At 42.9% G+C, this 26,324-nt stretch overlaps 1 protein-coding gene across 3 annotated transcripts in view; it reads right to left on the bottom strand.

Moving 5' to 3' along the window:
- LOC135552967 (protein turtle homolog B-like) overlaps positions 1–23,669 on the bottom strand; it is a 76,472-nt gene extending 52,803 nt beyond the window's left edge. For all 3 annotated transcript variants that reach the window (XM_064984940.1, XM_064984939.1, XM_064984941.1), the window contains exon 1: positions 23,470–23,669. In XM_064984940.1, coding sequence (XP_064841012.1) covers positions 23,470–23,533 — 64 coding nt within the window. In that variant the 5' untranslated portion in view covers positions 23,534–23,669. The remainder of the gene's footprint in view (positions 1–23,469) is intronic.
- Positions 23,670–26,324: the final 2,655 nt, after the last annotated feature.

Consider the following 26,324-nt stretch of genomic DNA (forward strand, 5'->3'; position numbering starts at 1 on the left):
TTAGCCACGGATGTCCAGGCACACTACCGAGGGTTGACCTATCAGACAGCTGAAAGGTCGGCCTACCTCCTCAGCAAAACACTCACTCTGGGAATGAATTTTGTCCAGCTGCCTCCCCACCTCTGCTCTCACTGAGCCAGCTTGGATCTCTGGATCCCATCCGACAGACTGAGTATGGCCGCCCCTCTGCCCTCTCTCCCCTCGCCCTGGGGGGAACATCACTTCAGGGATCAAGAGACATGCTAACGATTCACTCGACAGAAATGCTGTCTGACTAACTTTCATTAACACTATCACTTGCATTATGGCTGCTAATGTTTTCAGGAAGTACAGCATCCGAGTTTAGTAGTGGCAAAGAAAGGCTACGCCTCAGGATGGGGAAAAGGTAGCAGTACGATTATCTAGGTAGGTTTCTATAATGGAACTGTGTTGTGTGTGTAAATCATTTTCAGTGTTGTGTAAAATAGGAAATGCTACAGTTTCCATTGTTCCTTTACAATTAAACACCCTCAACATAAAACCCCAAATATTTTCTTCCATTCCTTTTCTTTCAGTGATAATGCCTCTTTACCTCTATATCAGGCTCCACCCCTGAAGGTCCTATGCATCAGTCAGTGATTGTGTTTACCAGTTTGATCTGCTTTATCCGGTGGAAGAGTTAATCCCCTTTATTTGATTTAGCCAGCACAGCTTTTGGATTGAAACAGAGCAGAATTAATCAAATTACACTTTTTGTTAAAGTGGAGATGTGGTCTACCAGTCACAGGCCTTACTCCTGGAATCTGCCATTGTGTCTCTCTGGTAAGCGATGCAAAAAACAGCAGTGTAAAAATCCATGGCTTAGTGTTAATGACCAGCCCACTGGAACACGTGTCATACGCCGAGTAACTGGACCTTGCACATGACCACAATACAGCCTGTAGCTAAGACCTAAAGCCAAAGCTAAACAAACCAGCAACACAGCCTACACAAGCATTAGAAAATATACGGAGGCTAAGTAGCCTACAAGCTAGACTCAAAGAGACCACTTACAGGGAAGGGAATGAGTAAAGAGCACCTATAACCTATAATAAAGCTAAATATGCATATACTTATCATGCTTATTGAAAGTAAAAATGTGGCACTTTCAGTGTAAATTCTAACTGGTAATGGTACAAAGCAACAGCGGACACACTGTGATAAGATGCAGGAAATTGAAGGAGAACATCAGTAGTATCAGTTGCATCTGATGCATCAGTGACAGAGAGGACTGAGTGAGAGGAAACTGAGTGGTGATGGCTGAAGGGTGGTAGACATGGTAGAGGGGACTGAGTGGTGATGGCTGGAGGGCTGGAGGGCTGTAGTCATGGTAGAGGAGACTGAGTGGTGATGGCTGGAGGGCGGTAGACATGGTAGAGTAGACTGAGTGGCGATGGCTGGAGGACTGAGTGAGAGGAGACTGAGTGGTGAGGACTGGAGGGAGGTAGACATGGTAGAGGAGACTGAGTGGTGATGGCTGGAGGGAGGGAGACATGGTAGAGGAGACTGAGTGGTGATGGCTGAAGGGTGGTAGACATGGTAGAGGAGACTGAGTGGTGATGGCTGGAGGGAGGGAGACATGGTAGAGGAGACTGAGTGGTGATGGCTGGAGGGTGGTAGACATGGTAAAGAAGACTGAGTGGTGATGTTTGGAGGGTGGTAGACATGGTAGAGGGGACTGAGTGGTGATGTTTGGAGGGTGGTAGACATGGTAGAGGAGACTGAGTGGTGATGTTTGGAGGGTGGTAGACATGGTAGAGGGGACTGAGTGGTGATGGCTGGAGGGTGGTAGACATGGTAGAGGGGACTGAGTGGTGATGGCTGGAGGACTGAGTGAGAGGAGACTGAGTGGTGAGGGCTGGAGGGAGGTAGACATGGTAGAGGAGACTGAGCGATGATGGCTGGAGGGAGGGAGATATGGTAGAGGAGACTGAGTGGTGATGGCTGGAGGGTGGTAGACATGGTAGAGGAGACTGAGTGGTGATGGTTGAAGGGTGGTAGACATGGTTGAGGAGACTGAGTGGTGATGGCTGGAGGGTGGTAGACATGGTAGAGGAGACTGAGTGGTGATGGCTGGAGGGTGGTAGACATGGTTGAGGAGACTGAGTGGTGATGGCTGGAGGGTGGTAGACATGGTAGAGGAGACTGAGTGGTGATGGCTGGACGGAGGGAGATATGGTAGAGGAGACTGAGTGGTGATGGCTGGAGGGTGGTAGACATGGTAGAGAAGACTGAGTGGTGATGGCTGGAGGGTGGCAGACATGGTAGAGAAGACTGAGTGGGGATGGCTGGAGGGTGGTAGACATGGTAGAGTAGACTGAGTGGTGATGGCTGGAGGGTGGTAGACATGGTAGAGGGGACTGAGTGGTGATTGCTGGAGAACTGAGTGAGAGGAGACTGAGTGGTGAGGGCTGGAGGGAGGGAGATATGGTAGAGGAGACTGAGCGATGATGGCAGGAGGGAGGTAGATATGGTAGAGGAGACTGAGTGGTGATTGCTGGAGAACTGAGTGAGAGGAGACTGAGCGATGATGGCTGGAGGGAGGGAGATATGGCAGAGGAGACTGAGTGGTGATGGCTGGAGGGTGGTAGACATGGTAGAGGAGACTGAGTGGTGATGGCTGGAGGACTGAGTGAGAGGAGACTGAGTGGTGAGGGCTGGAGGGTGGTAGACATGGTAGAGGAGCCTGAGTGGTGATGGCTGGAGGGTGGTAGACATGGTAGAGGAGACTGAGTGGTGATGGCTGGAGGGCAGTAGACATGGTAGAGGGGACTGAGTGGCGAAGGCTGGAGGACTGAGTGAGAGGAGACTGAGTTGATGGCTGGAGGGTGGTAGACATGGTAGGGGAGACTGAGTGGTGATGGCTGGAGGGTGGTAGACATGGTAAAGAAGACTGAGTGGTGATGTTTGTAGGGTGGTAGACATGGTAGAGGGGACTGAGTGGTGATGTTTGGAGGGTGGTAGACATGGTAGAGGAGACTGAGTGGTGATGTTTGGAGGGTGGTAGACATGGTAGGGGAGACTGAGTGGTGATGGCTGGAGGGTGGTAGACATGGTGCCGCTGCTCCACAGACCGTAAACACCATGACCTAATGAGCTTGTGTGGAAAGCTGTTCCCCCCCACCCTGCTTCTGTCACACAACAAAATCACATGAGCCCTGCAGGACCCGACCCGGACTAATTAAGTCTCCTTCACTCGGTCAGTTCACAGCACACCCACTTAAGATCTTACTTTGAACTGACTTTGAAGAGCTATACATGCATTAACTAATTCAGTCTCCATTGAAATTGTTGCTAACTTGTTGAGTCGATTACATTTAGCCTTCACCTTTACACACGCCTTAACACCCCTATTTATAACACCTTCATAACATATTAGTTGTGCAGCATACCCCATATTTCGATCATAGACTACTCCTATCTCCTCTCAGTTTTCACAGCACCCTTTTACTGTGTGTTATAGCTGCCTAATGACTGGATCTATTTTCAGAAAACAAATCTATTCATTTGGAGAATCTATTCAGCAGTCTGTGATGGACAACACTGTATTTTTCTGTAGAAGACTTATCAGAGAATTCAATACTCATTTACCTGAAATCGTGCCCTCTTCTATCAATTTAAAATATTTTCATTGACTCAACATGTGTCTTCCACACTAATAGATTATAAGGCATCTAGATATTTTGGATTACTTATAAGGTGATCAACAACTGTAACCCATGAGCAAGAGAAAAGCAATACATTACATGGACTACTTTACAAACACTGGTTAAGCTAAATGAGCCTCCCCTTGCCGGAAAACCACATGATTTCACATCAAATCAAATCAAATTTATTTATATAGCCCTTCGTACATCAGCTGATATCTCAAAGTGCTGTACAGAAACCCAGCCTAAAACCCCAAACAGCAAGCAATGCAGGTGTAGAAGCACGGTGGCTAGGAAAAACTCCCTAGAAAAGCCAAAACCTAGGAAGAAACCTAGAGAGGAACCAGGCACATGAAACCACATTATTATTTTTTTTCTCATCGTTGTCAGTGATCAGGCCTACCACTGTTGTGTCGCCGGCAAACTTAATGATGGTGTTGGAATCGTGCTTGGCCATGCAGTCACGGGTGAACAGGGAATATAACAGGAGACTGAGCACGCACACCTGAGGGGACCCTGGCAGATGTGTTGTTACCTACCCTTACCACCTGGGTGGCGGTCTGTTAGGAAGTTGCAGAGGGAGGTGTTTAGTCCTAGGGTCCTTAGCTTAGTGATGAGCTTTGAAGGCACTATGGTGTTGAACGCTGAGCTGTAGTCAATGAATAGCATTCTCACATTGGTGTTCCTTTTGTCCAGGTTGGAAAAGGCAGTGTGGAGTGCAATAGAGATTGCATCATCTGTGGGTCTGTTGGGGCGGTGTGCAAATTGGAGTGGGTCTGGGTTTTCTGGGATAATGGTGTTGATATGAACCATGAACAGCCTTTCAAAGTACTTCATATCTACAGATGTGAGTGCTACGGGTCGGTCATTTAGGCCGGTTACCTTGGTGTTCTTGTGCACAGGGACTATGGTGGTCTGCTTGAAACATGTTGATATTGCAGACTCGGTCAGGGACAGGTTGAAAATGTCCTTCAAAACACTTGCCAGCTGGTCAGTGCATGCTCGGAGTACACGTCCTGGTAATCCATCTGGCCATGCGGCTTTGTGAATGTTGACCTGTTTAAAGGTCTTACTCACATCGGTTACGGAGAGAGTGATAACGCAGCATAGAAGTTATTTAGATTGTCTGGTAGGCTCATGTCACTGGGCAGCTCGCGGCTGTGCTTCCTTTTGTAGTCCGTAATAATTTGCAAGCCCTGCCACATCTGGCGAGCTTCGGAGGCGGTGTAGTACGATTCAATCTTCGTCCTTTATTGACGATTTGCCTGTTTGATGGTTCGTCAGAAGGAATAGCGGGATTTATTATAAGCATCCAGGTTAAAGTACATCTCACTGAAAGCAGCAGCTCTACCGTTTAGCTCAATGTGAATGTTGCCTGTAATCCATGGCTTCTGGTTGGGGAATGTACGTACAGTCACTGTGGGGACGACATCATTGATGCACTTATTGATGAAGTCAGTGACTGATGTGGTGTACTCCTCTATGCCATTGGAAGAATCCCGGAACATAATCCAGTCAGTGCTAGCAAAACAGTCCTGTACGAGTCACTCGTACTTCCTGCTTTAGTTTTTGCTTGTAAGCAGGTATCGGGATGATAGAGTTATGGTCAGATTTGCCAAATATAGGGTGTGGGAGAGCTTTGTACACATTTCTGTGTGTGGAGTAAAGGTGGTCTAGAGTTGTTTTTCCTCTGGTTGCACATTTAACATGCTGGTAGAAATGAGGTCAAATGGATTTAAGTTTCCCTGCATTAAAGTCCACGGCCATTAGGAGCGCCATCTCTGGATGAGCATTTTCCTGTTTGCTTATGGCCCTATAAAGCTTGTTGAGTGCCGTCTTAGTGCCAGCATCGGTTTGTGGTGGTAAATTGTCAGCTACAAAAAAATATAGAATAAAACTCTTGGTAAATAGTGCGATCTACAGCTTATCATGAGATACTCAGGCGAGCAAAACTTTGAGACTTCCTTAATATTATATTTTGTGAACCAGCTGTTATTTACAAATAGACATAGACAGCCACCCCTTGTCTTACCGGAGGCAGCTGTTCTATCTTGCAGATGGACCGAAAACCCAGCCAACTGTATGTTATTCATGTTGTCGTTCAGCCACGACTCGGTGAAACATAAGATATTACAGTATTTAATGTCCCATTGGTAGGATATCCTTGATCAGAGCTCATTCGTTTTGTTATCCAATGATTGCACGTTGGCTAATAGGGCTGATAGTAGAGGGGGTTTACTCATTCGCCTACGAATTCTCAGAAGGCAGTCCGACCTCCATCTTTTCTTCATGCAAATGATGGGGATTTGGGCCCGTTCCCGAGAAAGCAGTATATCCTTCGCTTCGGACTCACTAAAGAAAAAATCTTTGTCAAGTTCGAGGTGAGTAATCGCTGTTCTGATGTCCTGAAGCGATGGTAGCAGCAACATTATATACAAAATATGTTTTTTTTAAAGTTACAAACAACGCGAAAAACGCATGTACAACGTTTTCTTCTCTATTCATGCGTTCACATGTTTTTTTTACGTAAGGGACCAAGCAGGCCAAGTACTATCCACACAAGTTGAGAAGGATAAAATATTATCCACATTGTTTGGCTTGAGAACTAAGTGCTGTCACATTATAAATCCTATACTCTATGCTTGGGGCACAGCAGTGCTGAAACCCATTGGTTCTCTGCAGACAGTTCAGGTTTCAGGAGCTCTTTTTGGATCCTTGTCGGCCTTCCCTGAGAGCAGTAAGTTCTGGGCAGAGGAATAGAGCAATGTAGGAATTACTATAAAGGCCCATGATAATATACTGCCTGGCTAATAACTCCCCAATCCCTTCATGAGATCATCACAAGGGGACAAGGTTCACTGATACCGCCGTTTTCATTTCCTTAATGGAGACACAGTGACCCGGCAGGGTTTATGGGAGCTTTTTCAAGGGAACATATTTACGCTCTCAACAAGACATAAATGCCAGCGGTGCAAATCATGATATAGGCCCTCCCTGTTCTAACCTCCACTACCTCTTCACAGGTTGAGCTTATCTCAAAGACCAGGTGTCATCACTGAGGCACCAATACATCTAACAAAAAGACCACAAGTCAATATATTATAGCCTGCCCTATATTAGTTTAGTAACAACCTTCTTAGACATCTAATTCAGAACTACTGTATGTTTTAATGTATCTAAACTAGGGCTCTGGCGGTCACGAAATTTCGACAGCCAAGGCAATTGACCGTTTATTAACATAAACACATTTAGCATATCCTGGCTTTCACACATAGCCAACAAGCCACTGATGCAGACCTTTGGAACATCTACATTTTAAAAAGTCTAATAAGTCCATGTAATATAGCCTACACCTTCACAATAAATAAATTATTTCTTTTAGACAGGTCTAAAAAGCATGATATGAAGAACATGTAGTCTTTCAGAAGTACAGAATAGCATACTCTGAATTGTCCTTATGTTAGGTTCTGATCTGGCCATGACAAATGGCTTTGGGATACACTAGTTAATTTTGCTGACAAGATTTGCTTAGAACTTTGTGGCATGATTTTATATTATTTTATAATATGAAGAATACAGTTGAACAAAGCTGAATAAAATAGAAAGGATATTTTCTCCAAATGATTTGAGGGAATGCGCACATGTGGTTATTCTGTGTTGAGCAGTTAACAAAGAAATAGATATTCCTATATGCTTAATTTAGAGTTATTCATTTAACTTGAGATGTTCTACAAATGTTGGGCTATTTGTTTTGATGTTTTGATGTAAGGCTGTATGATGTGACTGTAATGATGATTTGAAAAAAGACACTTGAAAGGCATGAGCTCTGCTTTATTTTTTTGTGCAGGCTGTTCACACTACATCAGTCACTCATTCACAATTTGACCAAACACTTGATAATGCCTAGAATTTCATGGCGGCATCCCCTTTGTGTGGCTGTACTGCAGTCTATAAAAATCCATGCCTTTTGCAGTGTAGGGGACTTTGTGCCATACTCCCTAAGTGCTGCATGCACTCCATCACGTGATCGGGTCTTTCTCACAGGCCACAAGTGAAGACAGACACATCGGTGACGCAACTGCATGTGTCCTTATCCAATTCCGAGGTGATTATTGAAGATATTGGAACTGTCCACATTTACATTTCGTTAGCCAACAAGATAAGTAGGCCTAACGAACAGCAAAAGCACTAGCCTATGTCAATCTACTATCCCCAATAGAATAGAATATGTCAACTTTTGTACTATGCGAGAAATAAATATTCCAAACATAATCTGGGACAGTTGTGCCAAATTAATACAACCACTAGCATCCCCCCAAAAATTGCCTTCCAATGTGGCTGACGCAACAGATCAGAACGCTTAGCTGAAAATATTGATAAATTATTAGGCTATTTCTTCACATTAGAAGCGCAGTAATGCGCACATGGTAGTAGGCTATAAGCGAGAATGTTCCATTAGTGGAAAACACCATTATCAAAAGTGACCGCAAATGCAATTCTGAATGTAATGCTTTTATTATAAAGGTGCCTTTTTATGGTGAAAATTATCTTCCCTAAACTTGAAATTCATGTGCTGCTTATGTATGACAGTTAGTGTCACGGATCCCTCCGGAACTGTCATTAACCACACCTGGTCCCTATTCCCATTTGATTAGTAATTGTATAAGTGTGCCCTTTGTTCACGATTGTCCTGTCGATTATTGTTTCAATGTCCGTTGGTCATGTGAGTACCTGTGCTGTGTTGTTATGGCTTTCGTGCGACGTGTACTGTGCAGATGATTACAGGTCTCATCACGTGTGATAATCATTGTGTATTTATTCAAGGTACTCCTCTCTTTTTTGTTTGGGTCTCAACCCTGTGTTTTGTATAGTGCTTGTTTGGTCTTTGTCCCCGCGCCTGTACATGGCACGCTGTAATTTGTGTAAATAAAAAACCCTATTACGCATTCATGCGCTTGTCTCCCGACCATTAATACTGACGTGACAGTTAGGCTCTACACCCCTAGTAAAGCAGAGTCATTTGCTTAATTTTAAGAAGTTATTTGACCACTTTAGTTGTGATAGAAACCTTATTAAAACATATAGGCCCATGGGCTAGGCTACAGGAGGTGTGCAACTATGATTAGAAAAAGTCGCAAAAAAAGGCATTGTTTCTTATGCTGGGCATCATTAATAATATATCATTTACAAGTGATAGGCTAATATTGTCACCTATCAGACTATTCTTGATTTAATATGTAATATATAGTAAATAATATGTGTAAAATTGGTTTTGATTTAGAATGCACCATTATTATGCACCGTATCGAAACAGGGGCAGTGTAAAAAAATAAATAATGTAATCTATGCACTTAAATAGTGAATGGCCAATGCTTTTCGCCTGGTTTATTTTCATGCAAGCCAAGTAGGCTGTACTCCTGTTGTAAATATAAGCAATGTGCTTAATATTCAGAAAGTTGAGAAATAAATATAGTCAGCTTAGCCTATAGAAAGCTGATGGGATCCACCTCTTTTTAGTAGTGTGTTTGATTCGATTTTCGAGTGATTAGAGGGACAATAGAGTGCTGAGTACCAGGCAGTTAGCAAGTTTGGTAGGCTACTAATGACCAGGATTAGAGCTTGGAGAAAACCTAATTACCATGACTAAACAGTCATGAGGAATTTGACTGCCTTCATGACTAGTGACCACCCGTGTGCGTAATACGGTCACCACAACAGCCCTAATCCTAACTCCTAACTACAACTAACAGTAGTGCTGATCCTGCTCAAAACAAATACCTGAAGGGACGACTTTATCCAGTACCCTATGCTGCTGTCTACATCTGTTAGGTAAATTAGCTAAATCAGAGGCAGTTCATGTCACAGAGTACAATGCCGGGCAATAATTCCAGATTATTTGGCACCAATTCAATAGGCAGGTTCACTACCAATACTAGACACAGTTACTCACTGCAAGCAGTCTCCTTCTGTTGCAGCTCACTTAATCAATAAAATACATCTATTCTGAGTCAATCAACATCTGTCCAGAGTAGAACCGAAATGTTCACAGTAGAACAGCATGTACAGTTAGGAGTTAAATACGCTGGAGATTCTAACCTGCCTTTTGAGCCACAGTGACGATAAAGGCACTTGCATGAAAAGTACTCTTTACTGTACTTGCAATAACGATCACATATTTGTGTGTGTGTGTGTGTGTATGTGTGTGTGTGTGTGTGTGTGTGTGTGGACTCGCCAGGCACTTTGGGCTGTAATTATACCAGCTAGAACAATAGCCGTGAAATATTTTGACATTATCGAAGGCCAATGTGATAAGAGATAATTTACAATTTGAATAAATATAAATAATAAATGTACTACATTTGGAGCCATTGTGGGGTTTTCATGTCACCCCAGGGTGCCTAAATCCTCTTCCTGACACTGACTCAATCTGCAAAAAATCTACCATCAAAACATTACAAGGTAGAGGTTGGAGATGATGATGGTGCATGTGAAGGCCCCTCCTCCAGCCTCCCTACGCACAGCCCCTCCCAACTCCATGGGCACCGGAGCGGGACTGCTGGGAGATGGAACCGACAGAGCCCCCTCAGGACGTCCACGGATGACCAGCAGGTTATCCAACCGGATGGACAGATCCACCAGCTGGTCAAAGGTGATGGTGGCATCCCTGCAGGCCAACTCCCGTCAGACGTCCTCACGCAGGCTGCATCGATAGTGGTCGATGAGGGCCCTGTCCTTCCATCCTGCTCCGGCGGCCAAGGTCCGGAAGAGTCATTCCCCCGCCGCTCTCCCTCCGGGCAGATGGTCAAAGACGGCCCGGAATCGGCGGGTGAACTCCTCGAAGTGGTCCAACGCCGCGTCTTCCTCTCTCCACATGGTGTTTGCCCACTCCAGAGCTCTCCCGGAGAGGCATGAGATGAGGGCGGATATTCTCTCCCTTCCTGAGGGAGCTGGGTGAACGGTGGCCAGGTATAGGTCCAGTTGTAAAAGGAACCCCTGGCACTGTGCAGCCGTCCCCTCATACTCCCTGGAAGTGAGAGACGCATCCCACTGGAGCTGGATCCAGACAGGACAGGTAGAGGCAACCCCGGTTGTGCTGGTCGTGGCGCTGGAAAGACTTCTTGTCTCTCCCAGCGGTCCATGGTCTGGACAACGAGATCCATCATGTCACCAAGATTATGTAGCATTGCCGCATGTTCCTGGACGCGCTCCTTGACTCCTCTGACTGGGGTACCTGCTCCTGCTGACTCCATAGTTGGTGTAAGATTCCGGAGGGCGAGGAGCAGGGCGATCCGGCCGGCAACGGTGGAATTCTCGCAGCAGTTCAGGGTCCAATACATCAGCCAACGGAACCCAGCACCTCTCCTCCGGACCGTACCCCTCCCACTAGAAAGAGTGCTGAAAAGGTATGTGCCATTGAAATCCTTTTTTCTTTCTGAAGACAAAGGCCCTGTTGTCCTGTGAACAATGTTCAAAGATCCACTGACTGAACTTTGGCTGGCCTTTGTCCATGGAAACTTGACCGTATTCAGTGACACGATCAAGATGCTTGAAGGCTAGGACCGCTGTACTGTGGAGTCAGCTGCAATTCTGAGAAACATTGAGGCAAAATTGACTGCAAGACGTGATGACAACTTCATTCCAGTTTTGGTCAGAGGACTTCTGAGAGAGCTAGAGGGAAATGGAGCAGTGTCTAAAGAGAGATTTCTCAAAAGATCCCAATCATTCTTCACTACGGCTGTGAACTACTTGCAAGCATGGGGAAAGCACACAGATAGTCTAAAAGATTTACATTGTCTCCTTTTAAAAAGGCAACTTCTGCATCAAGAGATCCAGAAGGCAGCAGGCACACTGCAGGAAAAATGCCCCAATATGACAATCAATGGGGATGCATTGTTTGACGAGGTTACTGGCCTGCAAGAGTTCCTAAAGGGGGGATTGCTTGAAGAATGGAAAACATCTGAGACACCGCTTAGTCAGAGATGGAGCACGGTGGTTAACCACTTAAAAGAGAACGACATCCCACACACTAACCTGGCTAGATTAGTGTCTGTGTCAGGAAGTAATGCACTGGTCGAGAGAGTGTTCTCCCAAATGAATGATATATGGACAGAAGAAATAGGTTCACTATTTCTACCATCAAGTCCATGATTATTGTGAAGACAAAATTCAACCTCCCCTGCCAGGAGTTCATGGAGAAGCTGGCCAAAAACAGATCAATCCTGAAGAAGATACATTCTTCTGAGAAATATACAGATTAGGTTGGTATAAGTATATTATGTAGTTACCAATCTCGTCATCGTCTTATTTCTTTATTATGTATTTCAACTAGACTATTGTCTGTTTTTTCCATTTTGCTCATGTTCTCTTCTGCTCTTATTCTACCAGGACCACTGAATGGCTGTTCAGATCGGACAGCTCTATCTTGTCTGTAGTGTTTCTGTAATATATTTGTCCTCTCTATCACAGTGGGCCTGTTAGACTAAATACATGAAACCGGAATTGTTCCCCTTTTTTATTTCATAGATAATAACATTGGATATTTTAATCATATATTGACCGCCGAACTGGAAATGTCCCCGGTTTTCATTTCAGAAATCTGGTCACCGTATTGTATATAGCCTCACTTGTTATTTTACTGCTGCTGTTTAATTATTTGCTACTTTTATTTTCTATTTTTTACTTAACACTTACTTTAATTTGTTGTCTTAACTTCGTAAAGCATTGTTGGTTAAGGGCTTGCAAGTAAGCATTTCATTGTATTTGGAGCATGTAACAAATACAAATACAATTTGATTTGATTTGACCCTAACCTTAATTAACCCCTAATCCTAACTTTAACCCTTAGCCTCGCTAACATTAGTCACCTAGCTAACCTAGCTAATGTTGGCCACAACAATTTTGAATTTGTTATGAAGAAAATCGTGTACTGTACACGAATGTTCTATGAAAAATAAAATAGTTTGGTGGCCACCTTTTAAAAACTTTTTTGTGTGCCTGAAACCAAGTTCAAATAAATAATTTGTGTCTATTTCACTTTAATCTGTGATAGCGTGTTGAGAACTTTGAGAGAGATATGAAATCAGGCATTGAGTTAAAGTGAATATGACACTACAAGCACTTCAGTACCAGCACAGACAGTGTTCTGGTGTATGTATGTGATGCTATACCATGAGTACTAGGATATGAGCACAGATTAAGCTGGACAGAACACACAATGTCCAGGATGTAATGGAATAATATAGACTAGAGAAGGAATCTCAAGGATGGGCAGTGACTGGGCTGGATGGGCCACTGACAGGGTGGTAATTGAATGCCAGCCTGCATGTGCTGACGGTCACATCAGAGCACAGTGTGTGTGTGTGTGTGTGTGTGTGTTGTTGTTGTGACTGCTATTTAATAAATCAAATAATTACCTACTACATTTCAGTATTACTTGACTAAATTAATCATGTAACAATTAACTCTTTAGGAATTTGGGGCACCACGGGAACAGTTGTTTACAGAGATACTATCTCCCGACTTAAACTCTAAAGATTATTTAAATATCTCTTACATCAATAACAGTCAATTATTAATTATTATCTCAACAGTCTCATTCTGAACGTTGCATAATCCTTGGATGTCTGCACGAACCCTAACCTAAGTGATGAATCAGTAATACAAAAATTGGCTTAATTATTTATTTACTAACTAACTAAATCATCACACAGAATACGTAAACACATACCAACATACAGTTGAAGTTGGAAGTTTACATACACTTAGGTTGGAGTCATTAAAACTCATTTTCAACCACTCCACAAATTTCTTGTTAACAAACTATAGTTTTGGCAAGCCGGTTGGGACATCTACTTGTGCATGACACAAGTAATTTTTCCAACATAGTTTACAAACAGATTATTTCACTTATAAATTCAATGTATCACAATTCCAGTGGGTCAGAAGTGTACATACACTAAGTTGACTGTGCCTTTAAACAGCTTGGAAAATTCCAGAAAATTATGTCATGGCTTTAGAAGCTTCTGATAGGCTAATTGACATCATTTGAGTCAATTGGAAGTGGACCTGTGAATGTATTTCAAGGCATACCTTCAAACTCAGTGCCTCTTTGCTTGACATCATGGGAAAATCAAAAGAAATCAGCCAATACTTCAGAAAACAATTGTAGACCTCAACAAGGTTGAAGGTCACCTTCAATTCCTACTTTATTGACTCTGTCAGGGTACTGACACAGAACCCCTCCACTTGTTTCTTGGGCTCAGTGCTAGTGAATGACGCTCAACCTGTCTTCATCATAAGGGAGGTTTCTGAGTTTAAAGGTGAACAAGGTAATTAGCTCACTAAAGAACTCTAAAGCCAAAGATGTGTTTGGGCCGACTCTACCTTTCTTAAAAACTACGAAGAGTCACTCATTGGCCCCATTACTAAGGTCACCAACACATCTATTGGTCTCGGGGTGTTTCCAAGGGTATGGAAGTCGGCCATAATAACGGCCATCTTTAAATTGGCAACCCTGCTGACGTGAGTAACTACAGGCCCATTAGTATACTACCTGTGGTGTCAAAGGTTGTTGAAAAGTGTGTAGCATAACAACTGATTGCCCACCTCAACAACAGCCCCTTCACATTACACTCCATGCAGTTTGGCTTTAGAGCGAAACACTCCACAGAAACAGCCAACTGCTTTCTTCTGGAAAATGTGAAGTCCAAGATGGACAAAGGGGGCGTTGTTGGGGCTGTGTTTCTGGACCTAAGGAAGGCTTTGATACTGTTAACCATGAGATTCTCATCAAAAAATTGTCCAAGTTCAACTTTTCCCCTGACGCCTTGAGATTGATGAAATCATACCTTGAAGACAGAACTCAGTGTCAGAGTGAGTAATGAGCTGTCGCCCAATCTTAGCTATGATGTGGGCGTGCCCCAAGGGTCAATACTGGGGCCCCTCCTGTTCAGCCTGTACATTAATGATCGGCCTTCTGTATGTACTGGGTCTGAAGTTCAAATGTATGCAGATGATACAGTGATATATGTGCATGCAAAGAGCAAACAACAAGCTGCACAAGAACTCACTACTGTAATGGTCCAGGTTACAAAGTGGCTCAGTGACTCGTGTTTGCATCTCAATGTGAAAAAAAGTGTTTGCATGTTCTTCACAAAGAGGGCAACAGATGCTACTGAACCAGATGTCTATGTGTCAGGGGAGATGCTCCAGGTGGTATCTGATTTTAAGTATCTTGGCATCATACTTGATTCCAACCTCTCTTTTAAAAAGCATGTGAAAAAGGTCATTCAGATAACCAAATTCAACCTAGCTCATTTCCGATTTATACGAAATTGTTTGACTACAGAGGTAGCAAAACTGTACTTCAAATCTATGATAATCTCCCACTTAACATACTGCTTGACTAGTTGGGCCCAAGCTTGCTGTACAACATTAAAACCTATTCAGTCTGTATACAAACAGGCTCTCAAAGTGCTTGATAGGAAGCCCAATAGCCATCATCACTGTTACATCCTCAGAAAGCATGAGCTCCTGAGTTGGGAAAATCTTGTGCAATACACCGACGCATGTCTTGTATTCAAGATCCTAAATGGTTTGGCTCCCCCTCCACTCAGTATTTCTGTTAAACAGAAAACCCAAACATATGGCAACAGATCCACAAGGTCTGCCATGAGAGGTGACTGTATAGTTCCCTTAAGGAAAAGCACCTTTAGTAAATCCGCTTTCTCTGTGAGAGATTCCCATGTCTGGAATACACTGCCATCAGACACAAATAACTGCACCACCTATCACACTTTCACAAAATGTATGAAGACATGGCTAAAGGTCAATCGGATTTGTGAACATAATCCCTAGCTGTATGTTGCCGCTTTCCATGTTGTCTGTTGTCTGTAGCTTGTGAGGTGAGGAAACACTTTGTTGCTTTTATGAATTTTGTCTTGCTGCTTTTTGTTCTATGTTGCTCTGTCTGTATGCTACGTCTTGCTTGTCCTATGTTGCTCTGTCTGTATGCTATGTCTTGCTTGTCCTATGTTGCTCTGCGTGTGCTCACTGCTCAAAGATTGTCTATATTGTAATTATTTTTAATAACCTGCCCAGGTAACTGCGGTACTTTTACTGAAATATTGATTAATGTACACTGTCCCTGTAAATATAAAATAAACTCAAACAAGTCTGGTTCATCCTTGGGAGCAATTTCCAAACACCTGAAGGTACCACGTTCATCTGTACAAACAATAGCATGCAAGTATAAACACCAATGGACCAAGCAGCCATCATACCGCTCACAAAAGAGACGTGTTCTGTTTCCTAGAGATGAATGTACTTTGGTGCGAAAAGTGCAAATCAATCCCAGAACAACAGCAAAGGACCGTGTGAAGATGCTGGAGGAAACAGGTACAAAATTATCTATATCCACAGTAAAAGGAGTCCAATATCAATATAACCTGAAAGGCCACTCAGCAAGGAAGAAGCCACTGCTCCAAAACCGTCATAAAAAGCCAAACTACGGTTTGCAACTGCACATGGGAACAAATATAGTACTTTTTGAGAAATGTATTTTGGTCTGATGAAACAAAAATAAAACTGTTTGCCATAATGACCATCATTATGTTTGGAGGAAAAAGGGGGAGGCTTGCAAGCTGAAGAACACCTTCCCAACCGTGAAGCACGGGGGTGGCAGCATCATATTGTGGGGGTGCTTTGCTGCAGGAGGGACTGGTGCACTTCACAAAATAGATGGCATCATGAGGAAAGAAAATTATGCGGATATATTGAAGCAACATCTCAAGACATCAGTCAGGAAGTTAAAGCTTGGTCACAAATGGCTCTTCCAAATGGACAATGACCCCAAACATACTTTCAAAGATGTGGAAAAATGGCTTAAGAACAACAAAGCCAAGGTATTGGAGTGGCCATCACAAAGCCCTGACCTCCATCCTATAGAAAATTTGTGGGCAGAGCTGAAAAAGCATTTGCAAGCAAGGAGGCCTACAAACGGACTCAGGAACACCAGCACTGTCAGGATGAATGGGCCAAAATTCACCCAAGTTATTGTGGGAAGCTTATGGTAGGTTACCCAAAATGTTTGACCCAAGTTAAACAATTTACAGGCAATGCTACCAAACACTAATTGAGTGTATGTAAACTTCTGGCCCAGGCTCTGTCGTAACCGGCCACGACCGGTAGGGATATCGGTAGGGATATCCTTGTCTCATCGGGCGCAGTGCCGGGCGCAGTGCGCGCTAACCAAGGTTGCCAGGTGCACGCTGTTTCCTCCTACACATTGGTGCGGCTGGCTTCCGGGTTGGATGCACGCTGTGTTAAGAAGCAGTGCGGCTTGGTTGGGCTGTGTATCGGAGGACGCATGACTTTCAACCTCCGTCTCTACAGAGCCCGTACGGGAGTTGTAGCGATGAGACAAGATAGTAGCTACTATCAATTGGATACCATGAAATTGGGGAGAAAAAGGGGTAAAATTACAAACATTTTTTTTTAATAAACAAATAAGGTCTGTGTTTCGTGCAGGCTTAAACTGCCTCGGCATTTTGACACCCGTGTAAATCTCACTAGGATAAGGTAACGTTTGTCATAAATCCACTCTACAAAAAAAAAATCACTTAAATTTAGCCAATATTGATCAGAGTTACCTTGTCCTATGGATATCTTCACAGTTATAAAATTGGCAAGGTGGTGTAAGCCTACACGAAAACACAGACCTTATTTTAAGTGAATCTAGAAATATCCTATGGAATAACTGAATGAAGGAACCGCTTTTCAGATTTTGCTAGGTGTCATGGGAATTATGACTCGCACTTTGGTAGTCAATTCTTACCATGTCCATTGTTAAAATATGATTTTCTGCATATAGAAATTACAGTTTTTGTTTTCAACATTCATCACTGGCAACTTAAACTCTATTATTATTCAAACAGTTGAGAGTATTTGTCTCCTAAGCAGACTCTTCAGTATCATTGTCACTTCAGAGCTGTGTGTGTGTTTTACAGATGGCAGAGAAAAGCAGAGCACCAGTGAATTGGCACCAGGGAAAGCAAGGTGTCTTATTTGTGATAAAGATATAAGAATGAGGTCAGCAACAGCTAAATCAAAAAATACCACCGACCTGTGGAATCACCTTAATAAGAACACCCATCCAAAAGCCCATATATATTATATTAAGTTAAAATAAGTGTTCATTGTTCATTCAGTATTGTTGCAATTGTCATTATTACAAAAATGTGTATATATATATATATATATATATATATATATATATATATATATATACATATACACACACATTTTTGTAATAATGACAATTAATTAATTTAATGCATATAAATGCATTATATATATATATATATATATATACACACATTTTTGTAATAATGACAATCAATTAATTTAATGCATATAAATGCATTAAAAATCCTACAATGTGATTTTCTGGATTTTTTTCCCTCATTTTGTCTGTCATAGTTGAAGTGTACCTATGATTAAAATGACAGGCCTCTCTCAACTTTTTAAGTGGGAGAACTTGCACAATTGGTGGCTGACTAAATACCTTTTTGCCCCACTGTATATATTTAAAAATATATACATTTTAATAATCGTCCGATTAATCGGTTTCAGCTTTTTTTTTGTCTTCCAATAATCGGTATCGGCGTTGAAAAATCATAATCAGTCAACCTCTAGTTGAGATCTGGTGACTGAGATGGCCATGGCATTTGGTTTACATTTTTTTGCTGATCAAACCATTCAGTTACCAGTCATGCCCTGTGGATGGGGGCATTGTCATCCTATGGGGCATAGCCATGGTAGCCAAAATAATGGCCTGCCCAGCATTTTTATACATGACCCAAAGCATGATGGGATGTTCATTTCTGAATTAACTAAGGAACCACACCTGTGTGGAAGCATGTCCTTTCAATATACTTTGTATCCCTCATTTACTCAAGTGTTTCCATTATTTTGGCAGTTACCTGTATATCAAGTAGGTTACTTATCAACCTTTCCAAAATCTCTAACTGAGTACTGATAACATCTATAAGTAAAAGTGATGACAACAGAGGAAAAAAACATTTAATCAATTCCCTGGTTTTACTGAAAACCAGGTTAGAGGATTCCCAGAATAGGAGGGAATAAGCAGGAAATCCAAAATTCTCCAACCAGGATTTCTGGAAAACCAGGGAATTTATTGAAAGTTCTGGGAATTTTGCAACCCTAAGCTGGAAGCATTGTGTGGAGAAGGCAACCTTGCATGACAGGGAACATAGAATGCAGATTAGTAATCCTATTCCTTCAACTCAATGCAAGCTAGTGGCCCTTCCTTCTACACACAACATATGCTTGTGAGCACAGCACACTCTCCTACATGAAAAGCAGCCTCATGAACACTACCTCCTACACAGGCTGCCCACTACTACACAACACAGATGAGAGGCCAGGCCACCGCAGGCGAGCTGCCTGCTTTCTCTGAAACACCAGTGGCATTCAGCTGACAGACAGAGACCTGGGTGTCATATACCTTTAAAACACATCACTGTCCTGACAAGCCAGTGTTGTGAGCCAGCCCAGCCTAGTCAGTCTCTCTCCCCTCCACTCTCTGGCCCTCTGTAGCTGCACGTCCCCCTAAGACAAGCGCAGCCCAATTAAGGACAGGCCCCAGCCCTCAGTCGACAATGAGCTGACACCTGCTCCTGCCTGGGCACTGGGCACAGAGAGGGGGTGTGAAACAGGCCAGGCGTACGTGCCAGAGGCCCAAAGGCCAATTCAACACTGTGGGGCACTGCCAGAGGTGCACATTACAGGAAATCAGGATATAAGGAGGGTGGCGCCTGCCCTGCCCTGTGCCAGCCAGGGGTTGTAAGTCACTGACATTTCTCCATGCTAACAAGGATCGAGTCACACACAGACTCAACTTCCTTCCTTTTTTAAATAAGTAGTAGATTCTTCAGCCATAATAACCTGATAGTGTTGTAAATTAATTGCATCAAGAAGCATGCTTATTAGCGCTTTCATATGGCTTTTCTAATTACAGTTGGCTATTGAAAATAATGTTAATTCAACATCGATAAATCAAATAAATTGCACAGCCCTCAAGAACAAGTGTGAGTGATGGAATCTGCTCGATAAATTCCATGCAACTTTCAGAACTCTAAAACATCCCAGTCAGTCACAGACTGCCCTTTCTCTACCACTCTCCTCTCCTCTCACTCTACTTCACACTACTAGGTCTCTCTACCCTCTCTCTCTCTGTCTCTACCCTCCCTTTCGTCTGTCTCTACCCTCCCTCTCTCTGTCTCTACCCTCCCTCTCTCTGTCTCTACCCTCCCTCTCTCTGTCTCTACCCTCCCTCTCTCTCCCTCTCTACCCTCTCTCTCTCTGTCTCTACCCTCCCTCTCTCTCTGTCTCTACCCTCCCTCTCTCTCCCTCTCTACCCTCCCTCTCTCTGTCTCTACCCTCCCTCTCTCTCTGCCTCTACCCTCCCTCTCTACCCTCTCTCTCTCTGTCTTTACCCTCCCTTTCACTCTGTCTCTACCCTCCCTCTCTCTGTCTCTACTCTCTCTGTCTCTACCCTCCCTCTCTCTGTCTCTACCCTCCCTCTCTCTGTCTCTACCCTCCCTCTCTGTCTCTACCCTCCCTCTCTCTGTCTCTACCCTCCCTCTCTCTGTCTCTACCCTTCCTCTCTCTGTCTCTACCCTTCCTCTCTCTCTGTCTCTACCCTCCCTCTCTACCCTCTCTCTCTCTCTGTCTCTACCCTCTCTCTCTGTCTCTACCCTCTCTCTCTGCATCTAACATCTCTGTATCTACCCTCTTTCTCTGTGTCTCTACCCTCCATCTATCTCTGTCTCTACCCTCCCTTTCTCTATCTATCTCTCTCTCTCTCTCTTTCTCTACCCCCTCACCCTCTCTCTTCTCTCTCTTTCTACCCTCTTTTTCTCTCTCTACCCTCCCTCTCCCTTTGTATCTACCCTCTCTCTCTCTCTACCTTCTCTCGCTACCCTCTCTTTCTATCTCCCTGCCTTCTCTCTCTCTGTCTCTACCCCCTCTCTCTCTGTCTCTCTATCTACCCTCTCTTTCTCTCTCTCTCTGTCTACCCTCTCTCTATCTACACTCTCTCTCTATCTACCCTATCACTCTGCCACACTCAGTCTCACTCACTATGTCAATAACAGAGACATACATTGAATCTCTTAATATGACTGTTATTTTTCCCTATTTAAATCTTTGGAACCTCCCTGTTCAATGATGGAATCCATTTTCTTCTTGGCTGCCTGAGTGGTGCTTGCGGTTTTACTACCCTCGGGATTCTCGTGAGACTTTTCAGGATTGGCACTTTCCTTGGGAGCAGATAGGCCTGTAGATCATCAAACCTCAACTAAGCATCACATACAGTACAGCCAGAAACTATCAGTGATTGAATAAGGAATAAATTCCTGATTGCTGTACATTTCTGTGAGTTGCTGTGGCAGATACAGTACTAGCATTATATTCATTTTCATCAAACTGGGAGGGAGAGCCAGCCTTTGTTTTGTATGGTTACACTAGTTTGTCAGAAGTGTGAGTAGTCAACCAGAGAGAGAACTGGGGGCTTCAACCAGGCCCCAGTTCCTCACTCTGGCTTTCCCAGAATGCTCCAGGCTTTGTTTGCATGGAGATTCCACTGGGAGCGTACTGGCCGAGGCGAGAGGAGTGGTTGCAGCAGAAAGAGCTGGCACATGCCCAGTGCTGTGCTGGCAGAAGTCTGCCTTCCACAGCTTGAGCACAGGGCTTTCTCTAGGCTGGGTTTACAAGCTTTACTCCCATGATTGGGAGAGTAAATAGAGCATATGCCTGATAGTGAATGAGTGAGGGTATAGGTTGTATGTCTGAGTGAAAGTGAGTGAGTGCGTGACTGAGAGAGTGAGTGACTGGAGGAGTGAGTGAAGTGAGTGAGGTATCTGTTGGTGAATGAGCACTATAGGTGAGTGAATGATAACAGAGAACGATTGAATGAATGAGTGAGAGAGAGAGAGAGAGAGAGAGAGAGAGAAGAGACTAGAATGGGGTCATGCCCATGTCAATTCAGGAGATAAATTAAAATTGAATTCATGCCCATAGTTTGCAACAATGATTTTTGCTTCTGAATTAATTTTCTGAATTGATTGGTTTGAAATGGAATTGACCCCAACCCTGCTAGGGACAATACCCTCTACTCTGACATTTGATCTTATCTACCAACATGCCTAACACAGAGATAGCAAACGCAACAGCCAAATGATGCAGACATTCTTAGAAAGTATACCAATGGAATTTATATTTTTCCACATACGCTGTTTAACCTAGGCAGTTTTCCGATTTGTGAAATCACATTTCAGCGGTTGACAGTTTTCTAAAACATTTTTTTATGGAAAAATAAATCCTAACCCTAACCAAAATGAATGGTGGGATTAAAAAGAAAAAACAACAACATTGTATAGCCCTCTGGTAATACCTAGGTAATACATATTTCAGGGTTGGAACTGGCAGTGACTGAATGTGACTGCTATATGAGAGACCAAGACAGGTATGAATTATCAAAGAAACAGCATAAAGGAAATAATAATGTATGTTTTGACTAACTAATATCTAATTATGTTTCATATAGAAAAACGAACCCCTGGCCCTCACAAATCCTAATTGTCAAATAAAACAGAAAGCAGAGTAACTTTAGACAGAGGATGAGGGGTCATTGAGCTCAGTCATCATCATATGACGACTCGAGAAAGGACTCCCCCATCTGGACACTATTGGAAGAGCAAGGTTAAGTCAGTCCATGGGTCAACACAGTAGTTTCATGAAAATGTGAACAAACTTGCATAATTTATATTGTAATTATTAAACAGTTCATTGCGCCACTCCAGACCATTTGGTAAACATCTCTAATGGGCACTGCATCAGTCACAACTGTCAGTTACTGACACATCACACACAGCAGTTACATACCATCTGAAATACAATTTAAACAGACAAAATCAAATCAAATGTTATTGGTCGCATACACATATTTAGCAGATGTTATTGCGGATGTAGCAAAATGCTTGTGTTCCTAGCTCCAACAGTGCATTAATATCTAACAATTCACAACAATACACACAAATCTAAAGTAAAATTAAATAAATACATTCATGCACAGACAAGTTCCAATGTCATGTGACAATATTGCTGCATTGAGGAGTTACTTTCCCATGCTGGAAACTAGTGAAGCAGTCACACCCCTTTTTGTAAAATGATCACATTTGAGACTGCTGACACCTCTACTGATCATGACAGATTTTCTTCGAAAGCAAATATCAGAAGAAAATGTGTTTCATTTAGTGTTTTTTTGCCTTTTATCTGACACATCTGAAACACGTCCTGACTGTATAGGCTACTATCACTGACCATAGCAATATGTACTTACAGTAGAGAGAGTAATATGCTTGTAGTATTTCTCTGCTCAAATAACGGAGGAATTATTTTACACAGAATTATGCAATATTATGTATCACTTATTTGTCCTTTCAAATATGAGTTTTTACTCTTTAGGCTATATTGCATGATAATTGCATGATAAGGAGTAGGCTAATATTTTCCCTAAAATATTTAGAAATACAAATAAACCAAGGCAGAACTTTCACGTGACTAGAGAAAATGCAGCCATTTATATCAATGAAAAACAGTTATTGCGTTTATCTACCAATTTAGAATGAGCATGCTATGCAAAGGCCAGCAGCAAACCCACATGCAGTCGCTCAAAATTATATATTATGGGAGACACAAAATATATTGCACTTCAACTCACCTTGAGCGGCCGTTCCTCTGGTGCTGAATACACTTGCTATCAAAGTGGCCACATACCAAATCATAGTACTATTGCCGACCAGCTATTACAACGCAAAGTGCCCCGTTCAACGAATCTGTCATATTCGACCTTGCACCGCGCGCGCTCTTATCGACGCCCTTTTATTCATATTCTATGCACTTTCCTATCGGCGATTCCCTTCATCCCTTCCCTCCCCCGTCCTTCCGTCCGCATCCTCCCTCGAAGAGACAGAGCACCTGCACCGCGGCGATTGTAGTAGACCGAGCTGTTTTACGAGTGCATAGTGAAATCTTTGTGAGAATTTAGCCACTAGGTCCGCCTCTTCTATCATTGGATTGGTTGCTGATTGAGGATTTAGGGCGTGTATAGGCTATTATTCCGCCCCTTACTATCGAATGACAGGAGGACAGACGCGTACCAATTCAAGGTGAGTTGGAGCGTGCCGTAGTAGTAGAACCGCAGTATCATGCGCATTGACAGAGAGCCGAGTCCGCATCTTTAAATGCCTGTCTTGAAGTGTCCCTTAACACGTGGCACCATAATTGTTCAATACTGACCAGTATATTGAGAACCTTTGAACATGCACTCATTCTTCATATCAATGTTGGCATATATATTAATGCTGCGAGCTACGGTATGCTGGTGATGCGCAAGAGCCATGATGTCTGTGCCATTCCTCAGTCTCTCCTCTGTCTGTCGCTCATTCACAGCCTCTAGCTGTGGTCTTGTCTGTATCACCGGGTTAAAACGGTCCCTTTCTGATACTACAACCTCGGCTAATGTGTTGGGTGTGGCGACAGATGCAAACATTGTTTTCCCCTCTATTTCTTCGAGGAGGCTGCCTTGTCTGCTGATGCTCCCAATCCAGCTGTAGCTTAGCTACACATGGCATATTGTTGGAACCGTATCCGCACGCTCATTTTACATCTCCATTCAGTGAAAATGTAGAGGTACTAAGAGTCACTTTTTCCAAACACTGCACAGAACATATACAAATCAGAATGATTTAAATGTTTTTTATTTCCCTCAGAAAAATCATGTAATGTACTCCTCCATCAATGCAAAATGGTGTTATGTTCCTCTCCATATATGGATAAAAGCAGTTTATGTGGTTTTCTGTATCTTTCAGGTACTTATTCCATCTTATTCCAGTGAATGTTAGGCCTAATACTGCACATACACATTCCTCAGTTAAATGATAGCAATTCAGCAAGTCTGTCTTCAAAAATTTCAGCTGCTACTTATCATGACACACAACCCAATTTTTTTCACTGACTGCTCCCCAAAATTAAGGACAGATATATACTCTATCTGAAAAATTAATAGCATTTTAGGGTCAAAATTAAGACTAATGTTGATTAAACTGCATACTAGGGCTCCCGTGTGTCGCAGTGGTATGGGACTGCATCTCAGTGCTAGTGGCATCAGCTACAGACCCTGGTCCGATTCCAGGTTGTATCACAACCGGCCGTGATTGGGAGTCCCATAGGGCGGCGTACAATTAGCCCAGCATCAGGTTAGGGTTTGGCTGGGGTAGGCCGTCATTGTAAATATTTACTGACTTGCCTAGTTAATTAAATAAAAATGTATAAAATACCACCAACCATAGTATAAACCATTCAGGAGTTTAGAAAGGCAGTAACAGGGACATTTTCCAGGCTTTGTAGAGATGTGGCTACAATATGGTAAACAATTCCAATTAAAAGGGATTCATTTGGCAAACATTTAACCACACAATAGAGAACTGTGTATCACGGGACAATATGAAAAAACACCTGGAGGGACAGCAGTATTGTAATAGAGGTCTATGCCCTGAACTGGTGAATCTAAAGTGCCCATACCAAACATATTTCTATGCTAACAACATTCTTTCACGACTGGATGGATTCCACATTTGACTATGTTGGAGGCTTTGGGTAACACAGTAAAAAAATACACAAATAATGGTCAATGAGGCATTTTATTTTGTAACTCTTGATTAGGAGAAAGTGCCTTTGCACAAGAGGAAACAGAGTTTTGGGAGGGACAAAGTGATGACATCAAGGGATTGCATAGTGTTGAAATATATATCCTAGGAATTCTTGTGTACGTACATTTTCTAAGAGATCGTCTTGACATCTGTGACAAAAATCACATTTGAGTCCATTTATAAAATGGCAAACACCTTTTCCATGGCAAACTCGTGAAATTACACTGAACAAATATATAAACCCAACATGCAACAATTTACAGTTCATATAAGGAAATCTGCCAATTGAAATAAACTCATTAGGCCCTAATCTATGGATTTCACATGACTAGGAACGCAGATATGCATCTGTTGGTCACAGATACCTTAAAAAAAAGGTAGGGCGTGGATCAGAAAACCAGCCAGTATCTGGTGTGACCACCATTTGCGTGACACATCTCCTTTGCATAGAGTTGATCAAGCTGTTGTTTGTAGCTTGTAGAATCTTGTCCCACTCCTCTTCAATGGCTGTGCAAAGTTGCTGGATATTGACGGGAACTGGAACACACTGTCGTTGACGTCGATCCAAAACATCCCAAAAATGCTCAAATGGTGGTAACATGTCTGGTGAGTATGCAGGCCATGGAAGAGCTGGGAAATTTTCGGCTTCCAGAAATTGTGTACAGATCCTTGCAACATGGGGCATTGCATTATCATGCTGAAACATTAACTGATGGCAGCACATAAATGAGACGACAATGGGCCTCAGGATCTCGTCACGGTATCTCCGTGCATTCAAATATGCCATCAATAAAATGCAATTATGTTCATTGTCCGTAGCTTATGCCTGCCCATACCATAACCCCATCGCCACCATGTTCACAAT

The sequence above is a fragment of the Oncorhynchus masou genome, chromosome 13, assembly GCF_036934945.1.
Source record: "Oncorhynchus masou masou isolate Uvic2021 chromosome 13, UVic_Omas_1.1, whole genome shotgun sequence".
In the NCBI taxonomy this organism is placed as follows: Eukaryota; Metazoa; Chordata; class Actinopteri; order Salmoniformes; family Salmonidae; genus Oncorhynchus; species Oncorhynchus masou.